General features: G+C 41.0%; 1 protein-coding gene across 3 annotated transcripts in view; it reads right to left on the bottom strand.

Moving 5' to 3' along the window:
* Positions 1-25,251, bottom strand: part of ZDHHC15 (zinc finger DHHC-type palmitoyltransferase 15) — a 414,649-nt gene that overhangs the window by 157,516 nt on the left and 231,882 nt on the right. Inside the window, exon 10 of one of the 3 annotated variants that reach the window (XM_036304665.1) lies at positions 7,091-7,193. The exons of the other annotated variants lie outside the window; for them this stretch is intronic. Coding sequence (XP_036160558.1) covers positions 7,106-7,193 — 88 coding nt within the window. The 3' untranslated portion in view covers positions 7,091-7,105. Of the gene's footprint in view, positions 1-7,090; positions 7,194-25,251 lie in introns of those variants that run through there. 3 annotated transcript variants of the gene reach the window in all.

The raw sequence follows: 25,251 nt of genomic DNA on the forward strand, positions 1-25,251 counted from the left end.
GTGCACCCATCCTGGATCTACATTGCAGTCATTAGAAGGCTCTTGAGGAGGTCTGGGAAGACTCAGGGGCTGTCAGGGGCGTTGGGGAGAGACTGAGTGTGGACTGCAGGGTGAAAGACATTGTCTCTGTGAGTTCCAAACTGTGTCACAGTTCATTTGCAGAACCCTACCTATACACTGCCAAATCTTAATCTGTTTTAGCCTCAAGAAATCTACTGGCCTCACCCTGTCAACTCTCTGTGACCTCACCCCAAAACAAAGGTCTGAATATCAAGCTGGCCTCAAACCCAGCACTGTCACCAAGTTTGAATCTTTACCAACCTGGTGAACAATATTTGCACTACCTTGTAACACACTGAAAGCCTGGCTCATGCAACTCATGTATTGCCAGAGGTTCTTTCAGTGACTGAGACTAAAAAAATAGAATGTAGAGGTGGATCTTGGGATGCCAAGGGCATTTTTCTAACTTGAACCAGGTTTGGTACTGGTGGAAGTTAGCATCAGTATGCAGCCTGGGCCCTCTTACTCACCCCCAGGCCTGGAAAAGGCAGCCACCAATTGGCTTGCTTTGTAGCTCCTGGCAGGTAGCTGAGAGCCAGTCACAGGAGGCACCTGGTAGTGAACTTCACCAAAATCCTTTCTTTTTTTCCCACTTTCACCCCCACCTTTATTGATTAAGGTATTGCAAATGTGTCCTTATCCCCGCATTGTCCCCTCATCCCCCAAGTCCTGCCCTGATCCTCACCCCCTGTTGTCTGCATCTATCGCTTATGCTTCTATGCATGCATACAAGTCCTTTGGTTGATCTCTACCCCTTACCCCCACCTTCCCCTACCTTCCCTCTGAGGTTTGAGCATCTGATCGATGCTTCTCTGTCTCCAGATCTGTTTTTGTTCATCGGTTTATGTTGTTGATTATATTCCACAAATGAGTGAGATCATGTGATATTTATCTCTCTCTGACTTATTTCACTTAACATAATGCTCTCCAACTCCATTCATGCTGTTGAAAATGGTAGGAGTTCCTCCCTTTTTACTGCAGCATAGTATTCCATTGTATACATGTGCAAACATTTATTTTTTAATTTTATTTTCTTGTTTAAAATATTACAAATAGTAGTACATATGTCTCCTTTTTTCCCCATTGACCTTCCCGCGGCCTCCCCTACCCCCCTGAACATGCCCTTACCCCACTCCCCCAGTGTCTTGTGTCCATTGGTTATGTTTATATGCATGCATATAAGTCCTTTGATTGATCTCTTACCCCTCTCTAACACTCCCGAGCCTTCCTGCTGTAATTTGACGATCTGTTCGATGCTTCTCTGCCTCTGTATCTATCTTTTTGTTCATTAGGTTATAATGTTCTTTATTATCCATAAATGAGTGAGATCATGTGGTATTTTTCTTTCACTGCCTGGCTTATTTCACTTAGCATAATGCTCTCCAGTTCCATCCATGCTGCTGCAAATGGTAAGAATTCCTCCTTTTTTATAGCAGCATAGTATTCCACTGTGTAGATGTACCATACTTTCTAATCCACTCATCTGCTGATGGGCATTTAGGCTGTTTCCAAATCTTAGCTATTAGAAATTGTGCTGCTATGAACATAGGGGTGCATATATCCTTTCTGAATGGTGTTTGTTTTCTTGGGATATATTCCTAGAATTGGTATTACTGGATCAATTGGCAGTTCTTTTCTTAAATTTTTGAGGAAACACCATACCATTTTCCACAATGTGTGCCAAAGTTTTTTAATCCATTCCTCTGCTGATGGGCATTTAGAGGCAGATTCCAAATCTTAGGTATGGTTAGTGGTGCTGCTATGAACATAGGAGTGCATATATCCTTTATGATTGGTGTTTCTAGGTTTGGGGATATATTCCTAGAAGTGGGATCACTGGGTCAAATGAGGGTTCCATTTTTAGTTTTTGAGGAAACTCCATACTGTTCTCCACAGTGGCTGCACCAGTCTGCATTCCCACCAGCAGTGTACGAGGGTTCCTTTTTCTCCACATCCTCTCCAGCACTTGTCGTTTGTTGATTTGTTGATGATAGCCATTCTGACAGGTGTGAGATGGTACCACACTGTCATTTTGATTTGCATCTCTAGGATGATTAGTGACTTTAAACATGTTTTCATATGTCTCTTGGCCTTCCTTCTGTCTTCTTTCGAAAAGTATCTATTTAGGTCCATTGCCGTTTTTTGACTGGGTTGTTTGTCTTCCTTTTGTTAAGTTGTATGAGTTTCCTGTAAATGTTGGAGATTAAACCTTTATCCAAGATATCATTGGCAAATACGTTCTCCCATGCAGTGGGTTTTCTTGTTGTTTTGCTGATGGCTTCTTTTGTTGTACAGAAGCTTTTTATTTTCATGTAATCCCATTTGTTTATATTCCCTTTAGTTTCCATTGCGCTAGGAGCTGTGTCAGTGAAGAAATTCCTTCGGCATATATCTGAGATCTTACTGCCTATGGATTACTCTAATATGTTTATGGTTTCCTGTCTTACATTTAAGTAGTTTATCCATTTTGATTTTATTTTTCTGTATGGTGTCAGTTGGTGGTCCAGTTTCATTTTTTTTTAATCTGTCTGACCAAATTCCCCAGCATCATTATTGAAGAGATTGTCTTGACTCCATTGTATGCTCTTGCCTCCTCTGTCAAATATAAATTGAGAATAGTTCTTTGGGTCGATTTCTGGCTTCTGTATTCTATTCCATTGGTCTATATGTCTGTTCTTGTGCCAGTACCAGGCGGTTTTGAGAACAGTGGCTTTGTAATACATCTTGATATCTTGTATTGAGATCCCTCCTACTTTGTTCTTTCTCAAGATAGCTGGAGCTATCTGGGCTTTGTGGGGTTATTTTGTTGTTGTTGTTTTGTTTTTTTATTCCAGATGAATTTTTGGAGAGCTCTTTCTAGATCTTTAAAATATGCCATTGGTATTTTAATGGGGAGTGCATTGAATCTGTACATTGCTTTGGGTCATATGGACATCTTAATGATGTTTATTCTACCAATCCAGGAACACAATATGTTCTTCCATCTGTATATGTATTCAACTATCTCATTTTTCAGTGTACTGTAGTTGTCTGAGTAGAGGTCTTTTACCTACTTGGTTAAGTTTATTTCTAGGTATCTTAATTATTTTGTGCAATGGTGAATGGGATTTTTTTTTAAAGTTCTCATTCTGTAAGTTCACTATTGGTGTATAAAATGCTATAGATTTCTTGGCATTAATTTTTTATCCTGCTACATTGACAAATTCATTTATTAAGTTCAATAATTTTTTGATGGAGTCTTTAGAGTTTTGTATGTAGAATATCATGTCATCTGCGAATAAGGACAGTTTTACTTCTTTTCCAATTTGGATGCTTTTTATTTCTTCTTGTCTGATCAGTATGGCTAGTACTTCTAGTACTATGTTGAGCAGGAGTGGTGAAAGTGGGCATCCCTGTCTTGTTCCTGTTCTTAGGGGAAATGCTTTTAGTTTTTGCCCATTGTGTACGATGTTGGCTGTAGGTTTGTCATATAAGTCTTTTATTATGTTGAGGTATGAATCTTCTATTCCCACTTTGCTCTTTATCAGAAAAGTGTGTTGGACTTTGTCAAAGCCTTTTCTGCATCAATTGATTTGATTATGTGATTTTTGTCTCAATTTGTTTATGTGATGTATCACGATTATTGATTTGCAGATATTGTACTAGCCTTGCATTCCTGAAATAATTCCCACTTGGTCATGCTGTATGATCTTTCTAATGTAATGCTGGATCCAGTTTGCTAGAATTTTGTTGAGGATTTTAGCATCTATGTTCATCAGGGATATTGGCCTGTAATTCTCTTTCTTTGTGGTGTATTTATCTGGTTTTGGACTTAGGGTAATGCTGGCTTCATAGATAGAGCTTGGAAGTGTGTCTGCCTCTTGAATTTTTTGGAATAGTACAACATAGACTGGTTTTAGTTCTTCTTTGAGTGGTCGGTAAAACTCCCCTGTGAAGCCATCTTGTCCAGGGCTTTTGTTTGCTGGAAGCTTTTTGATTATTGTTTTAATTTCATTCGTATTTATAAGCCTATTCAGGTTTTTGTATTCTTCGTGCTTGAGTTTTGGAAGCTTGTATTTTTCTAGGAATGTTTACATTTCATTGTGGTTGTCCAGTATATTAGAGAAGAAGTGTTCGTAGTATTTTTTGACAATCCTTTTTATATCAGGAGGGTCAGTTGTTACTTCAACTCTTTCATTTCTGATTTTGTTTATTTGGGTGCTCTCTCTTTGGTTCTTGGTGAGCCTGGCGAGAGGTTCATCAATCTTCGCTGATTTTTTGTTAAGAGGATTTATCCAGTCGTGTCAGTGAGGTATTAAATTCCCCTACTATGACTGTATCGCTATTGATCTCTCCCTTGATATCTTCCAGAAGTTGTTTTATGTATTTGGGTGCTCCTGTATTGGGTGCATATATGTTTACCAGAGTTATATGTTCTTGTTAAATTGCTCCCTTTAGTATTATGTAGTGGCCTTCCTTATCTCTTGTTGTGGACTTCACTCTGAGGTCTATTTTGTCAGATATAAGTATCGCAACCCCAGCTTTTTGCTCATTTCCATTTGCCTGAAATTTTTTTTTCCTTCCTTTCACTCTCAGTCTGTGTGAATCCCTTGTTCTGAGGTGGGTCTCTTGCAGACTGCAAATATATCAGTCATGTTTTTCTTATCCATTCAGCTACCCTAGGTCTTTTGATTGGAGCATTTAATCAATTTGCATTTAATCTTATTATTGATAAGTACTTGTTTGTTGTAATTTTTATTCTTAATGTGTGTGTTTCTTCTTGTCTTTCTGTTTCCTCTTTTTACAACAGTCCCTTTAGCATTTATTGCATTGCTGGCTTGGTAGTAATAAACTCTCTTTTAACCCCTTTTTGTCTGTGTAGCTCCTGATTCCACCTTCAATTTTCAATGATAGCCTTGCTGAGTATAGTATTCTTGGATTCAGTCCTTTGCTTTGCATCACTTTGTATATTTCATTCCATTACCTTCTAGCCTGGTGTGTTTTTGTTGAGAAATAAGTTGATATTCTAATAGGAGATCCCGTTAGGTAACTATCTGTCTCTCTCTGGCAACCTTTAAGATTCTTACTTTGTCATTGGTGTTTGCCAATTTAATTATGATGTGTCTTGTTGTTGGTTTGGGGGTTTATCTTGTTTGGGACTCTATGTGCTTCTTGGACTTGCGTAGTTACTTTCTTGCCAATATCAGGAAAGTTTTCTGTCATTATTTCTTCAAACAGGTTTTCTATTCCTTGTTTCTGTTCCTCTCCTTCTGGTGTCCCTATTATGTAAATGTTTCGTTTTGTTTTGTCCCTAAGCTCTCTTTGGCTCTCCTCTTGCTTTTTAAATTTTCTTTCCAGTTGCTGCTATGTTTGTGCATTTTTTCCTACCTTGTCTTTTAATTCACTGATGCAGTCCTCAGCCTCTTCTAGTCTACTGTTTAAGCCTTCCATTTTGTTCTTTATTGCAGCTATGGCGTTCTTAATCTCCTCTTGTTTCCTTTTCATGTTGGTGACATTCTCATTAAGCTCCTTATAATTCTCATTGAGTTGTATATTTGTCATTGAGTTGCATGTATTTGTCATCCAGCCATTTGCGCATCCTTATAACCATTACTCTGAATTCTTTCTCTGATATGTTGCTCGCCTCAGTTTCATTTAACCTCCTTTCTGGTGATTTCTCTTTTTCTCTCCTTTGGGGATTGCTTTTTTATCCTCCCATATTTTGCTGTAACATTTTAATTGTAGATATGATTGCTTTGCTACCCAGGTTCTTTTGGGGATAGTGCCACTGGTGTGATCTTTCAGGTCTCCTGGGCTTGGTCATCTTGTGTAGTTCCCTACTTGAGCTACTTGGGTTCTATTGATGTAGGCCTGTGAGCTGGAAAGGTGCAACTGTGGTGTCTAGAAGTCAGCAGCTATGGAGGGTGGTGTCCCAATTTTTGCTGTCTTGTGCCCTTGGTTGTAGTTGTGCATACCCATTGGGGACTCACAGTGACAGCCAAGAACTGTCTGTTGGGGTGATTGGGCTCAGGAGGCCTGCACTATGGAATGGCATGACTGTGATGTCCAGAGTTCTGTAGTTGTGGGGTGGGCAGACTCAGCTTTTCTTGCTGCTGCTCCTGTGGTTGATACATGTGCCACCAGTGGCAGTGCACAGGGGCCCCGATGGCGCATTTGCTGGAAGGGTGTCCTGAAGCATTCTGAAGGGCCCTGGAGCTGAAGCCAAGGGATTTAAGTGTCTGTGGGCAGGTATCCCAGAAGAGGGAATTTAGCCTTTCTACTGCCTATCAGTGTGTCCCTATTTGTATAAGTGCATGCCCAGCGGGGGCTCACAGAGGTGCCCAAGGTCTGCCTGTGGAGCGGTGGTCTTGAGAGGCCTCTGTGCTGGAAAAGCATGCAACTGTAGTGTCGAGAGTTCTGCAGCTGTGAGGTGGAAACACTCAGTTTTTGTTGCTGCACCTGTGGTGGATAGATGCGAGCCCCCAGTGGTGGTTCTCAGGGGCACCTGCAGTGCACTTGCCAGCACGGTGCACTAAGCACTCTGAAGGGCCTGGCACTGAAACCATGTAATCAAGGCATCTGTGGGCAGGTGTCCAGGATTAGTGAATTCAGAATTTCCACTGCCAGAGGAGTGCATCCCTCTTTGTCCAAGATCGCACCCAGTGGGGGCTCACAGCAGCTCCCAAGAGCGCCTTGTGGATAGATGGGCTCAGGGTGCCTGCTCTTTGGAAATGCATGACTGTAGCAGCACTGTTTGCCAGCACAGAGCTCTGACGCACTCTGAGGGACCCTGGAGCTGAAGTTGAGGAGCTGGGTTGTCTGTGGGCAGTTATTCAGGAAGAGGGAATTCAGAATTTCTACTGCGGCACAGCGAGCTCTTGTCTGTACAAAATCACACCCAGCAGGTGCTCACAGTGGCTTCCAAGAGCTGCCTATGGAGTGGTGTGCCTGAATGTGTTTTCCGGAGGTCTGCCGCTGGGGAGGGGGGATGTTGCACTTACTGCTGCAGTAGCGGTGCACTTTTACAGGTGGAGATCCCAGGGTCCACGGGTCTGGGGGTGGGGTATCAGGATTTTGGCTGTGGTGGCTGCTGGGTCGCGGGCAGTGTCCAAGGACTGTCTGGGTGGTGGTGCTGATGAGTTCCGGAATCCTTTCTAAGAGGCCCCAGAAACAACACATGGTAGGTGGCTTCAGAACACATCAGATCTTGACCCAATTATCTCCAAAGGCAGCACACCCAAAGGATGATCTAAGGCACACACAAGACACTACAGTGGCAAATTCTAGTTTGTGAGGTCAGCCACTGAACAGCAGCTCATACACTGTATTCAGGGTTAATACTTACAATCAGCCAGCCTAAGGGACACCCCTGCCCATAAACAGGCCAACAGCAATCAGATCTCACCTATAATAAGAGGGCTCACTTAATCTACACCTACACCAGGTAATCGGAGAGAGCACACCACTATGCTCCAGAGAACACCTACTATATAAGATCACCTCATCCAAACTGAGAGACATAGAATATCTATATAACAGAAAGAAACAATCATAGATAGGCAACTAAAAATAGAGAGACAAAGAAACATGCCACAAATGAAGGAAGAATTGAATGAAGTGTAGGCAGGTAATGTACTAGATACAGAATTCAAAACAATGGTTATAACAATGTTGAAAGAACGTAGGAGAAAATAGATGGGCTTGATGAGAACTTAAATAAAGAGATAGTAAGCATAATAAAAACAGAAATTGTAAAAAGAATCAGTAATAAATAAAAATGCAATATCTGAAATGAAGAATGCACTAGAAAAACAACAACCACAGATTAGATAAAGAAGAGGACCAAGTCACAGATTTGGAAAACACAGTAGCAGAAAATAATCAGAACAGAAAAAAAAATAAAAATATTTTTAAAATAATAAAGATAGTTTCAGGGACCACAGGGACAATATCAAGTATAACAATATCTGCATCATTGGGGTATAAGAATGAGAAGAGAGAGAGAGCAAGGGATTAGGAACTTATTTGAAAAAGTAATGACTGAAAATTTTCCTAACCGGGTGAAGAAAAGAGACACATAAGTTCAGGGAATGTAGAGTTTTTCAAACAAGATAAATCCAAAGAGGCCCACACCAAGACACATCATAATTAAAAAAGCAAAGGTTAAAGACAAAGAGAGAATTTTAAAAGCAGCAAGAGAAACCACTCAGTTACCTGCAAGGAACCTCCCATAAGACTGTGAGCAAATTTCTTAACAGAAACGTTTTAGGCGAGAAAGATTTGGAGCAAAATCTTCAAAGACATGAAAAGCAAGGGCTGGCGAACAAGAACATCACTGATCATCAGAGAAATGCAAATCAAAACTACAATGAGATACCACATCACACCTGTCAGATGGCTAGCACCAATCTATATATATAAAAGCCTAAGTGACCATTATGACCAGATGACTGGCTGGTAGCTATGACGTGCACTGACCACTGGGGGCAGATGCTCAATGCAGGAGCTGTCCCCTGGTGGTCAGTGTGCTCTCACAGCCAACCAACCTCCCACAGTCCCTCCCCCTGGCCACCCGCCAACCTACTGTGGTCCCTCCCCCCCCACCAGCTGGCCCTGATCGGGACTGGGTGAGATGGTCCCCATCTGCACCGATTGCCAGCCAGGCAGAGGGACCCCACCTGTGCATGAATTCATGCACTGGGCCTCTAGTAAATCAATAAACAAGTGTTGTTGAGGATGTGGTAAAAGGGAACACTTAATACACTGATACTTGGAATGGAATTATTGAAACCACTACAGAAAACAGTGTTGAGGTTTCTAAAAAAAAAAAAAAAAATGAAATTGCCTTATGAACTAGGGATTTCACCTCTGGGTATATAGCCAAAGAAACTCAAAACACTAACTCAAAAGAAGATATGCACCCCTATGTTTATTGCAGCATTATTTACAAAAGCCAGGATATGTAAGCGACTCAAATGCCCATCAATAGATAAGTGGACAAAAAAGCTCTTTTATGACAGCATGAGTGGACCTACAGTGTATTATGTCAATGAAATGATTCAGACAGAGAAAGACAAATACCATATGATTTCACCTATATGTGGAATATAAAGAACAAAATAAACAAAATAGAAACAGACTCACAGGTACAGAGAACAGGCTGACAGTTGTCAGAGGAGAAGGGGCTTGGAGAATAGGTAAAAAAGTAAAAGGATCAAGAAGTACAAATCAGTAGTTAAAGAACAGTCATATAGATGTAAATGACAACATAGCAAATGTAGTCAATAATCTACACTAATAATAGACAAATATGTAAATTGACCATAGCTCCATGACACCCCACAGCCAATCCGGAGGGAATATGTAAATTAGCGGGAAAAAGATGGCTGTGGCCATGCAGCTAGCCGGAGCAGTCAGGAGGCTTGGGTTACCCCTACCAACAGAGGAAACCAAGCTTCTCGTCCTCCTGGGCCAGCCGCCGATGGAGGGGCCTGTAGGCAGTGGCCATGGAGCCGGCCTGAGCGCACAGGAGGCTTGGGTCGCCTGGGCCAGCCGCCAAGGGAGGGGCCTGCAAAAGGCCCTCAGCCCCTCACCCAGGCTGGCCACTCCACCATCAGGGTGAAGGTCCATGCTGGAGGGTGTGGCCAGCCTGCAAACAGCCATCAGCCCCTCACCTAGGCTGGCCAGGCACCTCAGTGGGGACCTCCACCCTGAAGGGGGTGTGGCCATCCTGAAAATGGCCCTCATCCATTGGGGGCGTGGCTAGCCTGCAAACTTCCCCAGCCCCTCACCCAGGCCAGTACAGTCCCCAGTAGAGACCCCCACCCCAATGGGGGCATGGCCAGTCTGCAAACCACCACAGGCCCCTAGCCCAGGCCACCGCACCCCACAAGGGAACCTGCACTCTGATCTGGGACAACCTTGAGGGCAAACCAGCTGGCCCCGACCCATGTACCAGGCCTCTATATATACTAATAAAAGGGTAATATGCTAATTAGACTGGGAAACCTAGCCAGAGACCTTCCAGATGTTCTTCTGGACAAAGCCATGATGGCCTGGCTGAGGTAGAGGTGGCTAGGGGCCAAGAGGGGAGGGTGATTGTGGGTGATCAGGCCAGGATGGGATGGCAGTTGTGGGTGATTAGGCCGGTGGGGGGGCCATTGGGGGTGATCAGGCCGTGGGGGTGCAGTTGGGGGCAAGCAGGCCATCAGTGTGCGTCAGTTGGGGGTGATCAGATTGGCAGGGCAGGCAGTTGGGGGCAAGCAGACTGGCAGGGGGGCAGTTGGGGGTGATCAGGCTGGTGGGGGGGCAGTTGGGGGTGAGCAGGTTGGCAGGAAGGCACTTGGGGGTGAGCAGGCTGGCAGGCAGAGTGGTTAGGGGCAATCAGGCAGGCAGGCAGGCAAGTGAGTAATTAGGAGCCAACAGTCCCAGATTGCGAGAGGGATGTCCAACTGACATCCCCTGAGGGGTCCCAGATTGGAGAGGGTGCCGGCTGGGCCAGGTGGGTACTTGAAACATTTGTGGGACCACTCTGTAAAGTAAGTTATTTTCTAATCACTATTTTCTACATATGAAATAAATACAGAGTAATATGGAATATAAATGGTAATTGAAAAATAAATATATATGGAAGAAAAAAAACCCCACTGCTCAGCAAGGTTATCTTTTAAAATTGCAGAAGACATAAAGAACTTCTCTGACAAGAAAAAGCTAAAGAACTTTCAACACCACAAATCCAATATTACAAGAAATGTTAAAGAGATTTCTTTAAGAATGAGAAAGAAAAAAAACATAAACATAAATATGTATGTATCTATCAATAATCACATTAAATGTGAATGTATTAAATGCTTCAGTCAAAAGACATAGAGTAGCTGAATGGAATAGAAAACATATGTGCTTTCTATCAGAGATCCAATTCAAACCTAAGCATATAAACATATTGACAACAAAAAGATGGAAAAAGATATTTCATGCATGGGGGGGGGGGATCTGTCAGCCCAGCCTTCACTCTCTCTACTTTGGGACCACTCAGACCGGTTGAGGCCCAATACCACAGGGATCAGGGCCAAAGCAGTAGTCAGACATCCCCCCCCCCCAACGGTTCTCCCCTGCTGGCCTGGTCGCACCCAAATGCCCTCCCCTGCGGGCCTGGTCCCACCTAACTGCCCTCCCTTGCCAGCCCTGTCACCCATAACTGCCCTACCAAGCCAACCTGGTCGCCTGTAACTGCCCTCCCCTGTGGGGCTGATCGCCCCTACCTGCCCTCCCCTGCAGGCCTAGTCAACCCGAACCATCCTGCCCTGCAGGCCTGGTCACCCCCTAATGCCCTCCCCTGCAGGCCTGTTCACACCTAAATGCCCTCCCCTGCCGTCATGGTCACCCCTAACTGCCCTCCCCTGCAGGCCTGGTTCCCTCAAACTGCCCTCCCCTGCAAGACTGGTCTGTCCCAACAGCCCTCCCCTGCCGGCCTGGTCACCCCTAACTGCCCTCCCTGGCAGGCCTGGTAGCCCCTAACTGCCTTCCCTTGCCGGCCTGGTCCCCCCCAACTTCACTCCCCTGCAATCCCACTTGCCCATAACTGCCCTCCTCTGCAGGCCTGATCCTCCACCAACTTCCCTCCTCTGCTAGACCAGTCACCCCTAACTGCCCTACCCTAACAGCCATTTTGTGGTGGCCATCTTTGACCACATGGGGGTGGCCATCTTGTGTGAGGGCATGAGGGTCAGTTTGCATATTATCTCTTTATTATATAGGATATTCCATTTTATTTTTTTTATTTTCTCTCATACCTTTTTTCTCTCTCTGATATCATTTGTGCTCTCCTTTCTCTCCCCTAATTTTCTTTTCTCTAGTAGTCACTAATATTGGTGTTATAGATGCCCTGAGTACATTTGTGTTTTGTTAGCTTTGTTTCATGTCTTGTCAAGTTGCATTTGCCCTGTTTGGCCAATGTGGTAGAGAGCAAGCCACATAATCAGACACCTGGAGAGGAGACTCCATCCATGAACAGGTCAATAACACTCCAGACCCAACTACAGAGGCAGGGAGAAGGCAGCAGAGAGGGTGAGAGCATGAGTGAGTGAGGGAGCAAAAGAGGAGTGTGTGGATGTGGTGTGTGTGTGTGTGTGTGTGTGTGTGTGTGTGTGTGTGTGTGTGGCACAGTTACCAGGTGTACCAGTTAATAATGCGGATTTTGTAACAAAAGAAAACACAATAATTTCAAAAGAAACATCAAAAGTGCTTTATTCAAAGTAATGTCCATTGCTAGCTACACATTTTCCCCATCTTTCAGGTAATTTGTGGATACCGTCCCAATAGAACTTTTCTTGTTTTGAGGAAACCATTCAGAGACCAAATTTTCCACTTCTTCGTACATTTTGAAGTGCTGCTCAGAAAGTGTGTATGCCATCGATTGGAACAGTGGTAATGTGAAGGAGCAAGGTCTGGTGAATAAGGCGTGTGGGTTAATACTTCCCAGGCAAGATCTTTTAACGTGTCGTTAACTGGTTTTGAAGTGTGTGATGGTGAATTATCATGAAGCAAAATTATTTTGCGTGTCTTCTGGCCCATTCTGGTCATTTCACGATCAAAGCATGGTTCAAATTAATTTTTTGTTGTCGGTAGCAATCAGTATTAATGGTTTCACTCAGTTTTAGAAGCTCATAATACACCACACCTTCCGAATCCCACCAACACAGAACATTGTCTTCTTTCCGAAGCGATTTGGCCTTGCAGTGGATGTTTACGGTTGACCTGGATCAACCCATGATTTTGTGCATTTGGGATTCTCAAAATAAATCCACTTTTAATCGCCAGTCACAATTCGATGCAAAAAGACTTTCTTTCGTGACATTGAAACAACATATTACTGATGACTATTCGGTTTTCCATTTGTCTTTTGTTCAGTTAATCTGGAAATGATTTTCCTCCCTTTAAAATATTTTCCATTGCTTGTAAATGATTGGAAATTGTTTGCTGAGAAGGGTTTAATCTTTCTGCAAGTTGTTTTTGAGTTTGACACGCATCTTCATCCAATAATGCTTGTTACTGTTGGTCTTCAAACTTTTTTGGTTGACCTGGACATTCTTTGTCTTTCACATCAAAATCATCACTTTTAAAGCATTTAAACCAGAAACCAAGATGGCAGCATAGATAAACACCAGAAATTGCTGCCTCCCACAACAACTTCAAAAATACAACTAAAAGACAAAACGGACTTCATCCAGAGCCATGGGAAGGCTGGCTGAGTGGAAATTCTACAACTAAAAGGAAAGAGAAAAGCACACAGAGACTCAGAGGAGGTGTGGAGGTAAAGTGCAGAGGTATGGAGGCGCATGAGCTGAAAGGGGCTGGGAACTGAGGACGCGGCTGTCTCTTTGAATCAGGAGGGAGTCACAAACCCCCGACTGCTCTGAAATCTAGTTCTGGGAAGTCTCAGGGGACCCAGACTCATACAGGGAGAAACTGGACTGTCTGGCTGCGGGCAGAACTTGGAACTCAAGGGCAGCTTTCTCTCAGGGGTGCTTGCAGTGATTACTGGGATGCTGAGAAGCGGGGCCTCTTAGGGCAGGGCTGAGGATCAGCCATAGCTGTTTGCTCCGCCTGTTGATTCCTTGAGACCCCGTCCCACACAAGCTGAAGCAGAGGCTTTTGCATATGAATGCCCTGGCCCTTTGAAATCTGAAAATTGCCTAACGAACTGCAGCTGGGCCAGACAGACCCAGAACTTCCAAGAGAAGGCCCAAGGCCCCACAGCAGCTTGCATTGCTTCACAGCTGGGCCTCATCTGGGCACCTCCAAACCCCAAACAAGGAAGGGGAATCTGAAGATCTCTTCATAGCGCCTGCTGGGTAGTCTCAGGCAGAGGCTAAATTAGCACTTCCTTAGATCCAAGAGACAGTGTACCCAGTGGTCAGAGTGGGACCATCCAGATTACAACTCCTCAGATCCATAAGGGACACACTCAGGGGGCAGACTCAGTGAGCACCAAAGCCCCACTGAAGCAAGTCTTGCCCCATAAGGGTGTCTTCAGCACAGAAGTTCTCCCACCGTAGACACAGCTGACTCTCACAGCCAATTGGCCTGGAGGTCAATTCCTCCCAGTGATACCTACAACAATCAAGGTTTAACTACAACAAGACTGTGCACAAAGCCCACAAAGGGGTGCCCCAAGAGTGTCCATCTCAGGTAATTGAGGAGGCTGAGCCACTGGGCCCTTTAGGGCACCTAGCACACAAAGCCACTCAATCAACATAGGGAAGCATAAAAAATGTGGAGACAAAGAAACAGGTCACAAATGACAGAAATGGAGGAAAGCAAACTACTGGATATAGAGTTCAAAATCAGGGTTATAAGGTTTTTCAAGAATGTTATGGAATCCGCCGATAAATTTAGTGAGACCCTGGAGGATATGAAAAAAGACCAACTAGAAATTAAGCATACACTGACTGAAATAAAGAATAACATACAGAGATCAAACAGCAGACAAGAAGATCCCAAGAATCAAATCAAAGGTTGGAAATATGAAGAAGCAAAAAATACCCAACCAGAAAAGCAAAAAGAAAAAAGAATCAAAAAATATGAAGTCAGTGTAAGGGGCCTCTGGGACAACTTCAAGCGTACCAACATCCGAATTATAGGGGTGCCTGAACAAGAGAGAGAGCAAGATATTGAAAACATATTTGAAGAAATAATGACAGAAAACTTCCCCTACCTGGTGAAATAATTAGACTTACAAGTTCAGGAAGCACAGAGAACCCCAAACAAAAGGAATCCAAAGAGGACCACACCAAGACACATCATAATTAAAATGTCAAGGGCAAAAGACAAAGAGAGAATCTTAAAAGAATCAAGAGGAAAACAGTCAGTTACCTACAAGGGAGTACCCATATGACTGTCAGCTGATTTCTCAACAGAAACTTTTCAGGCCAGAAGGGAGTGGCAAGAAATATTCAAAGTGATGAATAGCAAGAACCTACAACCAAGATTACTTTATCCAGAAAAGCTATCATCCAGAATTGAAGGTCAGATAAAGAGCTTCACAGATAAGAAAAAGCTAAAGGTGTTCATCACCACCAAACCAGCATTTTATGAAATGCTGAAAGGTATTCTTTAGGAAGAGGAAGAATAAAAAGGTAAAGATAAAAATTATGAACAGCAAATACATATCTATCAACAAGTGAATCTAAAAATCAAGTGAATAAAAAATCTGATGAAGAGAGTAAACTGGTGAATATAATAGAACCAGGGGCATGTAAAGGGAGTGGACTGACAGTTCTTGGGGGCAAAGGGGTGTGGGGGTGCAGGAAGGGACTGGACAAAAATCGTACACCTATGGATGAGGACAGTGGGAGGGGTAAGGGCAGAAGGTGGGGTGGGAACTGGATGGAGGAGAGCTATGGGGGAAAAAAAGAGGAACAACTGTAATAATCTGAACAATAAAGATTTAATTAAAAAATAAAAATAAATTTTAAAAAAAGAAAAATATCCTTGGATGATACACACACACACACACACACACACACACACACACACACACATATTAAAAAAAAAAAAAGCATTTAAACCAACATTCACAAGTATCTTGAGATGGAGCATGTTCACCATAAGCTTACCGAAGTATACAATAACTTTTTCTTCAAAATAAAGTAATGAATTAAAACGTCCCACAAATGCTCATGTTTTTTGCCATGAAATTCAACATTTTTAAGCATAAAAATATCTATGATTAAGCACCTTCAGAAAATTTGACATATGAAGTTTTGAAGCTTTCTGTCAATACAACAAAATAGTATACATATCAAATAGCATATATAGCAACATATGTGTAACTCCATCTATTTTTTAAAAATCCCCATTATCAACTGGTACATACACAGGACCTTGGAGGGAAGACTGTCCTGGCTCACCTAACAAGGCAGCCTCTGCTACCATTGCAAACAGTCCCAGAGCAGCCAGCTTTTGCACAGAGGCTGCACCCTTTTCAAGGTGAGAGCTGTTATGACTGGGAGCCTAGCCTCATCTCCACCCAGGGTGCCTGCAGACAACACCCGGGACTCTACAGCTACCCCCGGCAGGGACCTGCTGCCTTGGCTGTGGTCCCACAATGACTGAGACTCCAGCAACCCTGGTCACAGGCACCTGTGAGTTCCGAAGCACGCTACCCTCTGGCTGGCTGACACTTTATCCCAGAAAACCACGACCACATGAGCAGTAGCTCTGTGAGCAGCCCACCCCCATCCAAGGACCAGAAGTCCTGTGAGCAGCCCGCCCAAGTGAAAGGAGGAACAGCCCTGTGATTAGCCCACCCACATCTGAGCAGCAGCATCCCCATGAAGCCCACCCAGTCTAAGGAGCAGTAGCTGCACAAGCAACCCACCCCCACCCCAGCAGCAGCTGCCACGTGCAGCCTGACCCTGTCCAAGCAGCAGAAGTCTCATGAGCAGCCTACCCCCCGTACAAGGAGCAGCAACTGTGTGATCAGCCGGCACCCGCCTGTCAGAAGAGCCGCCACTGCTGTGAGCAGCACCCACCAGAGGGGCCACCATCAACTGAGCAGCAGCCATCACCCGAGGAGCCACTGCCAACTGAGGAGCAGCCCCCAAATGACTCAAAACCTAGATCCTTCAGTGAGAGCAAAAATGGAAAGACAAAGATACCCCCCAAAGGAAAGAAAATGAAGAATTGCCAGAAAAGCAGCTAAGGGAAACAGAGACATGCAATATGTAAGAAAATGAATTCAGTACAAGGGTCATATAGTTCATAAACTGGGTGGATTAAAAAATCAACTTATGTAAGAATCAAGAAGAAATAAAGGGTGATATAGCTGCAATAAATAATAAAAAAAAAACACCATGGAAAGTTTCAACAGTAGACTAGAAGAAGCAGAGGACCTAGCAAGCAAATTAGAAGAAAGGGAAGCAAAACACACCCAAACTGAACTGCAATTTGAGAAAAAATTAAAAGACAGGAGGAGAGCCTAAGGGAGCTTTGGGAAAATACGAAACAAAGCCACATACGAATAATATGGGTGCAAGAATGACAGGAAGAGGAACAAGGGTTAGAACACCTATTTGATGAAATAATGTCAAAAAACTTCCCTGATGTGGGGAAGAAAAAGTCACACAAGCACAGAGAGTCACAAACAAGATGAACCCACCAAGACACATTGTAATTATGATGGCAAATGTTCAGGACAAAGAGAGAATCTTAAAGGTGGCAAGAGAGAAACAGAAAGTTGTATACAAGGGATCTCCCATTAGATTGTCAAATGATTTCTCAACAGAAACAATCAGGCCATAAAGGAAGGGAACGACATTTATAAAGTGATGCAAAGCAAGGGACCAAATCCAAGAATACTCTATCCAGCAAGGCTATTACTCAAAATTGAAGGGGAAATAAGGAGCTTCACAGACAAAAAGAAAAGGCTAAGGGAGTTTATCACTACCAAGCCATCAATTCAAGAAATGCTGCCCTAGCCGGTTTGGCTCAGAGCGTCGGCCTGCAGACTCAAGGGTCCCAGGTTCAATTACGGTCAAGGGCATGTACCTTAGTTGCGGGCACATCCCCAGTGGGAGTGTGCAGGAGGCAGCTGATCGAGTGTGCAGGAGGCAGCTGATTGATGTTTCTCTCTCATCGATGTTTCTAACTCTCTATCCCTCTCCCTTCCTCTCTGTAAAAAATCAATAAAATATATTTTAAAAAAAAGAAATGCTAAAGGAACTTGTGTAAAAATTAGAAATAAAAAGGGAAGGAGGAACACAGGCACAAAAAATAAAAATGGCTACAAACAAGTACCTATCAATATCTCTAAATGGACTAACTGCTCCAATCAAAAGACATCGAGTGGCTGAATGGATAAAAAAAAAAATGCCCCATATATATGCTGTCTTCAAGAGGCCCACCTTAGAACAAGATTGATGAACCTTTAGCCAGGCTCACCAAGAAGCAAAGAGAGAGGACCCAAATACACAACATCAGAAATAAAGAGGCGAAATAACAACAGACACCACAAAAATACAAAGGATTGTTAAAAAATACTATGAACAACTCTATTCCAACAAACTAGACAACCTGGAGGAAATGGACATATTCCTAGAAAAATACAGCCTTCCAAAACTCAATCAGGAAGAATCTAAAAATCTCAATAGGCCAATAACTATGAAGGAAATTGAAGCAGTCATCAAAAAGCTCCCAGCAAATAAAGGCCCAGGGCCAGATGGCTTCATAAGTGAGTTTTACCAAACATTAAAGGAAGAAATAAAACCTATCCTCCTCAGAGTATTCCAAAAAAATTCAAGAGCAAGGAACACTTCCAAGCTCATTCTATGAAGCCAGCATCACCCTAATACAAAAACCAGATAAAGACAACACAATGAAAGAGAATTACACGTCAATATCCCTCATGAACATAGATGCCAAAATCCTCAGCAAAATTCTAGCAAATCACATCCAGCATTACGTCAGAAAGATCATACACCATGTTCACGTAGGATTTATCCCAGCAATTCAGGATGGTACAATATTTGCAAATCAATAAACGTGATACATCACATAAACAAATTGAGAAATAAAAATCACAAAGTGATATTAATTGATGCAGAAAAGCATTTGACAAAAATCCAACACCCTTTCTTGATAAAAACCTTCAGCAAAATGGGAATAGAGGGATCATACCACAACATAATAAACACCTTATTTGGATCCTCTCTCTTTTTCTCTTGATGAGTCTGGTTAAAGGCTTATCAATCCTATTTCTGTCTTTAAAGAACCTGTTATTGGTTTTATTGGTCTTTTGTATTATAGTTTAGACTCTATTTCACTTATTTTTACTATTATTTGCTTCATTCTACTCACTTTGGGCTTTGTTCTTTTTCTAGTTTCCTTGGGTATAAGTAGATGTAGGCTTGTAATTCTATAAATTTCCCTTGTCAGACAGTTTTCACTGTGTATTATAAAGTTTTGGTTGTTGTGTCCTCATTTTCATTTTTCTTGAGGTATCTATTGAGTTCTTACTTAATCTCATTTTTAATATATTCACTGTTTCTTAACATGTTATTTAGTCTCCATGTAATTTTATCAGTGTTCTTTATGTAACTGATACCTAGTTTTATACCATTGTGATAAAAAAAAGATGCTTGTTGCAATTTCAATCTTCTTAAAATTATTGACACTTGTTTTGTGGCCCTAACATGTTGTCTATCCTGGACAATGTTTCATGAACACTTGAAAAGAATGTATATTCTGCTGCATTGGAGTAAAATGCTTGCAAATATCAATTAAATCTATCTGGTCAAATGTGTCATTTAAGGCTCTATTTCTCGTTGGTTTTCTGTTGGATGATCTATTGTTGATGTCAATGGGGTGTTAACATTCCCTACAATTACCATATGGCCCATTGATGGTTCATGTCCTTTATGCCCATTGATGTTTATATATTTACATATTGGGAATGTAAATACCTAGTTTAAAAGGGTTATATACTCCTATTGGATTGATCCCTTTATAATTTTGAAATTTTCTTCTTTGTCCATTTCAAAGTTTATTTTGTCTGATATAAATATTGCTACCAGAGATTTTTTTAACTTCCATTTGCATAATATATCTTTTTCCATCCATTTACTTTCAGAATGTGTGTCTTTCAATGTGAGGTAGGCTGTTGTAGAAAGCATATGAATGGGTCTTGTCTTTTTATCCAGTTAGCAGTCCTATGTCTTTTAACTGGAGCATTTAGCCCATTTACATTTAAAGTGATTAGTGATATATAGTTATTGCCATTTTATTATTCATATTCATGATCTTTTCCCCCTTCTTCTCCTTAATGAAGTCCCTTTATTTTTATTTTTTGGTATTTTGAAAAAAAACACACCAAATATTTATTAGGAAACAAAATAGCACATTATAAGAAAATTTAAAAAATAGGTCACATTGTTTCATACTTCTAACTCTTACAGGACATGCCTCATTTAACTTAATTTCACACTTAGAAAATTTACATTATATTGAGGGTTGGGTAGAAGTTGAAGTTCACATCCAGGCATGAATGTCATGAACAATCACAAAAGGCTTTTGAGACAATTAAAGGCAGTAAATGAGTGTGCTGTAAACATGAATTTATAGCATTGCAGGCACTACTTTAAAATAAAAAATGTTACTATTTCATTTCTTGGTATCATTTACATTTGAGTGTGAATATATTTCATATTTATTTCAAATTTCTTTCCACGTTTTTCTTCTTCATAGTATCTAAGATAATTTTTCAAATAGCATTTCACCACACAAGCATCAAATGGTGCAAACTGGTTAAGTAGTGATGAGCTTCTTTATCTTTTACTTGACTGGGAAGCTATCTGCTTTTGATTCTAAATGCTAGCCTTGCTGAGTATAGTAGTCTTGTTTTTAGAGCACTACTTTTCATCATTTTGAATATTTTGGGCCAAACCCTTCTAGCCTTCAAAGTTTCTGTTGAAAAATCAGTTGACAGTCTTAGGTAACTAACTAACTTTTTCTTGGTGCTTTTAAGATTCTCTCTGTCTTTAACCTTTGTCATTTTACTTATGGTGTGTCTTGATGTGGGCCTCTCTGGGTTCCCCTTGTTTGGGAATCTCTGTACTTCTTGGACATGTATATCTTTTATTTTGCCACATTAGGTAAGTTTTCACTCATAATAGATTTTCAGTACTTTGCTCTCACTCTTTTTTTTTTCTTGTAGCCCTATGATGCAAATATTGATATTCTTGATACTGCTCTGAAGTTTCCTTAAACTATCCTCATTTATTTTCTTTTCTTTTTCTTTTTGCTATGCTGATAGGGCATTTCCCACTACCTTGTCTTCTAAATCACTGATTTAACAATTGTCTTTATCTAATCTACTAGTCTTTCTTCTGGTTTATTCATTTCTTTGTTGTTGTTAATCCTCACTTACGGATATTTTTTCCATTGTCTTTTAGAGAGAGTTGAAGGGAGGAATAGAGATACGGAGAAACTTCCATGTAAGAGGAACACATCCATTGGATGCCTCCCACACTTGCCCTGAGTTAGGACGGGGATTGACCTGAAACTGAGGTATGTGCCCTTGACTGGAATTAAACCCAAGACCATTTGGTCTGTGGGCCTACATTCTAACCAATGAGTAACCATCCAGGACTCATCCAGTTTATTCTTTTTTTGAAATCTCTATTGTTTGGGATTTTTTTGCACTAGAAGTTATTTTTTTTAAAAGTATTGTTTAAAGTATTACATATGTCCCATTCCCCCCCCCCCAATTGACCTCTCCCACCCCACCCCATCCCCAACCCCAGGCCTTCACCACCCTATTATCTGTGTCCATGGGTTATGAATATACAAATAAGAGTTCATTAGTTGATCTCGTCCCTCATTCCCGAAGCCTCCCCTGCCTTCTCTCTGAGGTTTGACAGTCTGTTCAATGCTTTTATATCTCTAGGTGAATTTTTGTTTATCAGTTTATGTTATTCTTTAGATTCCACATGTGAGTAAGATTATGTGATACTTATCTTTCTGTGACTGGCTTATTTCATTTAACGTAATGCACTCCGAGTCCATCCATGCTTGTATAAATGGTTTCTTTCTTTTTTACTGCTGGGGATATATATATATATATATATATATATATATATATATATATATATCCCAAAATTCACGCAAGAAGTAATTTTGATAGAAAATACAGGTTTATAATTAAAAATTGTAAATTTTTTATTGATTCATAAAGTATACAGTATAGGGTTATGTATGGAATAGCATATCAGTTAAATGGCCTCCACGGCTTTGCTGGCACATAAGCAAATGAATTATGGAACAACAACAAGTGGCTGTTGATTTTTCGAACAAAATCATCTTCAGCGATGAGGCTCATTTTCATCTTGATGGCTTGGTTAATCTACAAAATTGTCACATTTGGGGTTCAGAAAATCCATGAGTGATTGTTGAGAAACAAATGCATCCACAACGTGTCACTGTTTGGTGCGGATTTTGGGCTGGAGGCATTATCAGACCATTCTTCTTCGAAAATGAGGCTACTCAGGCAATAGCAGTTAATGGTGCTTGCTGTCGCAGCATGATAATCCAGTTTTTTGTGCCTAAATTGCAAGATATGGATGTGGACAACATGCGGTTTCAATAAGACAGTGTCACATGCCATACAGCCAGAGGAACAATTCAATTACTGCATGAGTCATTTCCTGGTCATGTAATTTCCCATTTTGGTGATCAGAATTGGCAGCCCAGATCATGCGAATTAACGCCTTTGGACTTTTTTCTTTGGGGTTTTTTGAAGTCTAAGGTTTATGTCAACAAGCCAATGACCACCCATGCCTTGAAGGAGGAAATTGAGTGCCGTATCAATGGAATTCAGGCACATTTATGCAAAACGGTCATGGAAAATTTCAACAAAAGAGTGTGTATGTGCCAGCAAAGCTGTGGAGGCCATTTACCTGATATGCTTTTCCATACATAACCTTATACTGTATACTTTATGAATTAATAAAAAATTTACAATTTTTAATTATAAACCTGTGTTTTCTATCAAAATTACCTCTTGCGTGAATTTTGGGACACCATATATATATATATATATATATATATATATATATATATATATATATATATATATAACATTTATATATAACATATATCTACATATAACACTTTTTTATTTCTTTATTGATTAACGCATTACATATGTGTCCTCATCCCCCCATTACCCCGCAAACCCCCTACACATGCCCTCACCCCGGTTTTCTGTCTCCACTGGTTAGGCTTATATGCATGCATACAAGTCCTTTGCTTGATCTCTACCCCTTACCCCAACCTCCCCTACCTTCCCTCTGAGCTTTGGCAGACTGATCGATGCTTCTCTGTCTCTGAATCTGTTTTTGTTCATCAGCTTATGTTGTACATTATATTCCATAAATCAGTGAGATCATGTGATATTTATCATTCTCTGACTGGTGTATTTCACTTTAGCGATGGTGAATTGTGCTGCTAAGAACATAGGGGTGCATATATCCTCTATGATTGGTGTTTCTAGTTTCTTGGGATATATCCCTAGAAGAGGGATCACTGGGTCAAATGGGAGTCCCATTTTTAGTTTTTTGAAGAAACTCCATATTATTCTCCCCAGTGGCTGCACCAGTCTGAATTCCCACAAGCAGTGCACGAGGGTTCCTTTTTCTAGGCATCCTCGCCCATACTTGCCATTTGTTGATTTGTTGATGATAGTCATTCTGACAGGTGTGAGATGGTACCTCATTGTCATTTTGATTTGCATCTCTCGGATAATTAGTGATTTTGAGCATGTTTTCATATGTCTCTTGGCCTTCCTTCTGTCTTTCAAAAAGTACCTATTTAGGACCATTGCCCATTTTTTGACTGGGTTGTTTATCTTCCTTTTGTTAAGTTGTATGAGTTCCCTGTAAATGTTGGAGATTAAACCATTTCTGGTGATAACATTGGCAAATATGTTCTCCCATGCAGTGGGCTTTCTTGTTGTTTTGTTGATGGTTTCCTTTCCTGTGCAGAAGCTTTTTATTTTGATGTAGTCCCATTTGTTTATTTTCTCTAGTTTCCATTGCCCTAGGAACAGTATCAGTGAAGAAATTTCATTGGCATATGTCTGAGTTTTTGCTACCTGTGGATTCCCCTAATATTTTTATTGTTTCCCAACTTATGTTTAAGTGCTTTATTTATTTTGAGTTTATTTTTGTGTATGGTGGAAGTTGGTGGTCCAGTTTCATTTTTTGCATGTATTTGTCCAATTTTCCCAACACCATTTATTGATGAGGCTGCCTTAACTCCATTGTACGTTCATGACTCCTTTGTGGAATATTAATTGGTGATATTGATTTCTGGGTTCTCTATTCTATTCCATTTATCTATATGTCTCTTCTTGTACCAGTACCAGGCTGTTTTGAGAACAGTGGTTTTATAATAGAGCTTAATATCTGGTATTGAGATCCCACCTACTTTATTCTACTTTCTCAGGATTGCTGCAGATATTCAGGGTCTTTTTTTTTTTTTTTATTCCAGATGAATTTTTGGAAAGTTCATTCTAGGTCTGTAAAATAAGCCATTGGTATTTCAATGGAGAGTGCATTGAATCTATAGATTGCTTTGGGTAGTACGAACATTTTGATGATGTTGATTCTACCAATCCATAAACACGGTATGTTTTTCATCTGTTTATGTCTTCCTCTATCTCTTTTTTCAGTTTCCTTTAGTTTTGTGAGTACAGATCTTTTACCTCCTTAGTTAAATTTATTCCTAGGTATCTTAATTTTTTTGGTGCGATGGTAAATGGGATTGCTTTTTCAGTCTCTCTTTCTGTAAGTTCACTATTGGTATGTAGAAATGTCATAGATTTCTCTGCATTAATTTTGTATTCTGCTACATTGCTGAATTCATTTATTGAGTCTAATAATTTTTTATGGAGTTTTTAGGTTTTCTATGTACAGTATCATGTCATCTACAAATAAGGACAGTTTTACTTCTTCTTTTCCTATTTGGTTGCCTTTAATTTCCTCTTCTTGTCTGATCACTATGGCTAGCACTTTCAGTAATATGTTGAACAGGAGTGGTGAAAGTTGGCATCCCTGTCTTGTTCCTGTTCTTAGAGGAAATGTTTTAGTTTTTGCCCACTGAATTTGATGATGGCTGTAAGTTTGTCATATAAGGCCTTTAGTATGTTGAGGTATGTTCCCTCTATTCCAACTTTGATGAGAGTTTTTATGAAGAAAGGGTGTTGGATTTTGTAAAATGCATTTTCTGCATCAATTGATATGATCATGTGGTTTTTGTCTTTCAATTTGTTTATGTGATGTATCACATTTATTGATTTGTGGAAACTGTACCAGACTTGTATCACTGGAATAAATCCCAGAAGCGGAGGACCGAATTAGTGAATTAGAAGACAGGGAAGCAAAACACACCCAAACTGAACTGCAATTGGAGAAAAAATTAAAAGACAGGAGGAGAGCCTAAGGGATTTATGGGACAACATGAAACAAAGCAACAACGAATAATAGGAGTGCCAGAACAACAGGAAGCGGAACAAGGTATAGAAAACTTATTTGAAGAAATAATGTCAGAAAACTTGCCTAAGGTGGGGAAGAAAAAAGTCACACAAGCACAGAGAGTCCCAAGAAAGATGAACCTGAAAAGACCCACACCAAGACATATCATAATTACCATGGC

This window comes from Myotis myotis, unplaced genomic scaffold, assembly GCF_014108235.1.
Source record: "Myotis myotis isolate mMyoMyo1 unplaced genomic scaffold, mMyoMyo1.p scaffold_m19_p_4, whole genome shotgun sequence".
Classification (NCBI taxonomy): domain Eukaryota; kingdom Metazoa; phylum Chordata; class Mammalia; order Chiroptera; family Vespertilionidae; genus Myotis; species Myotis myotis.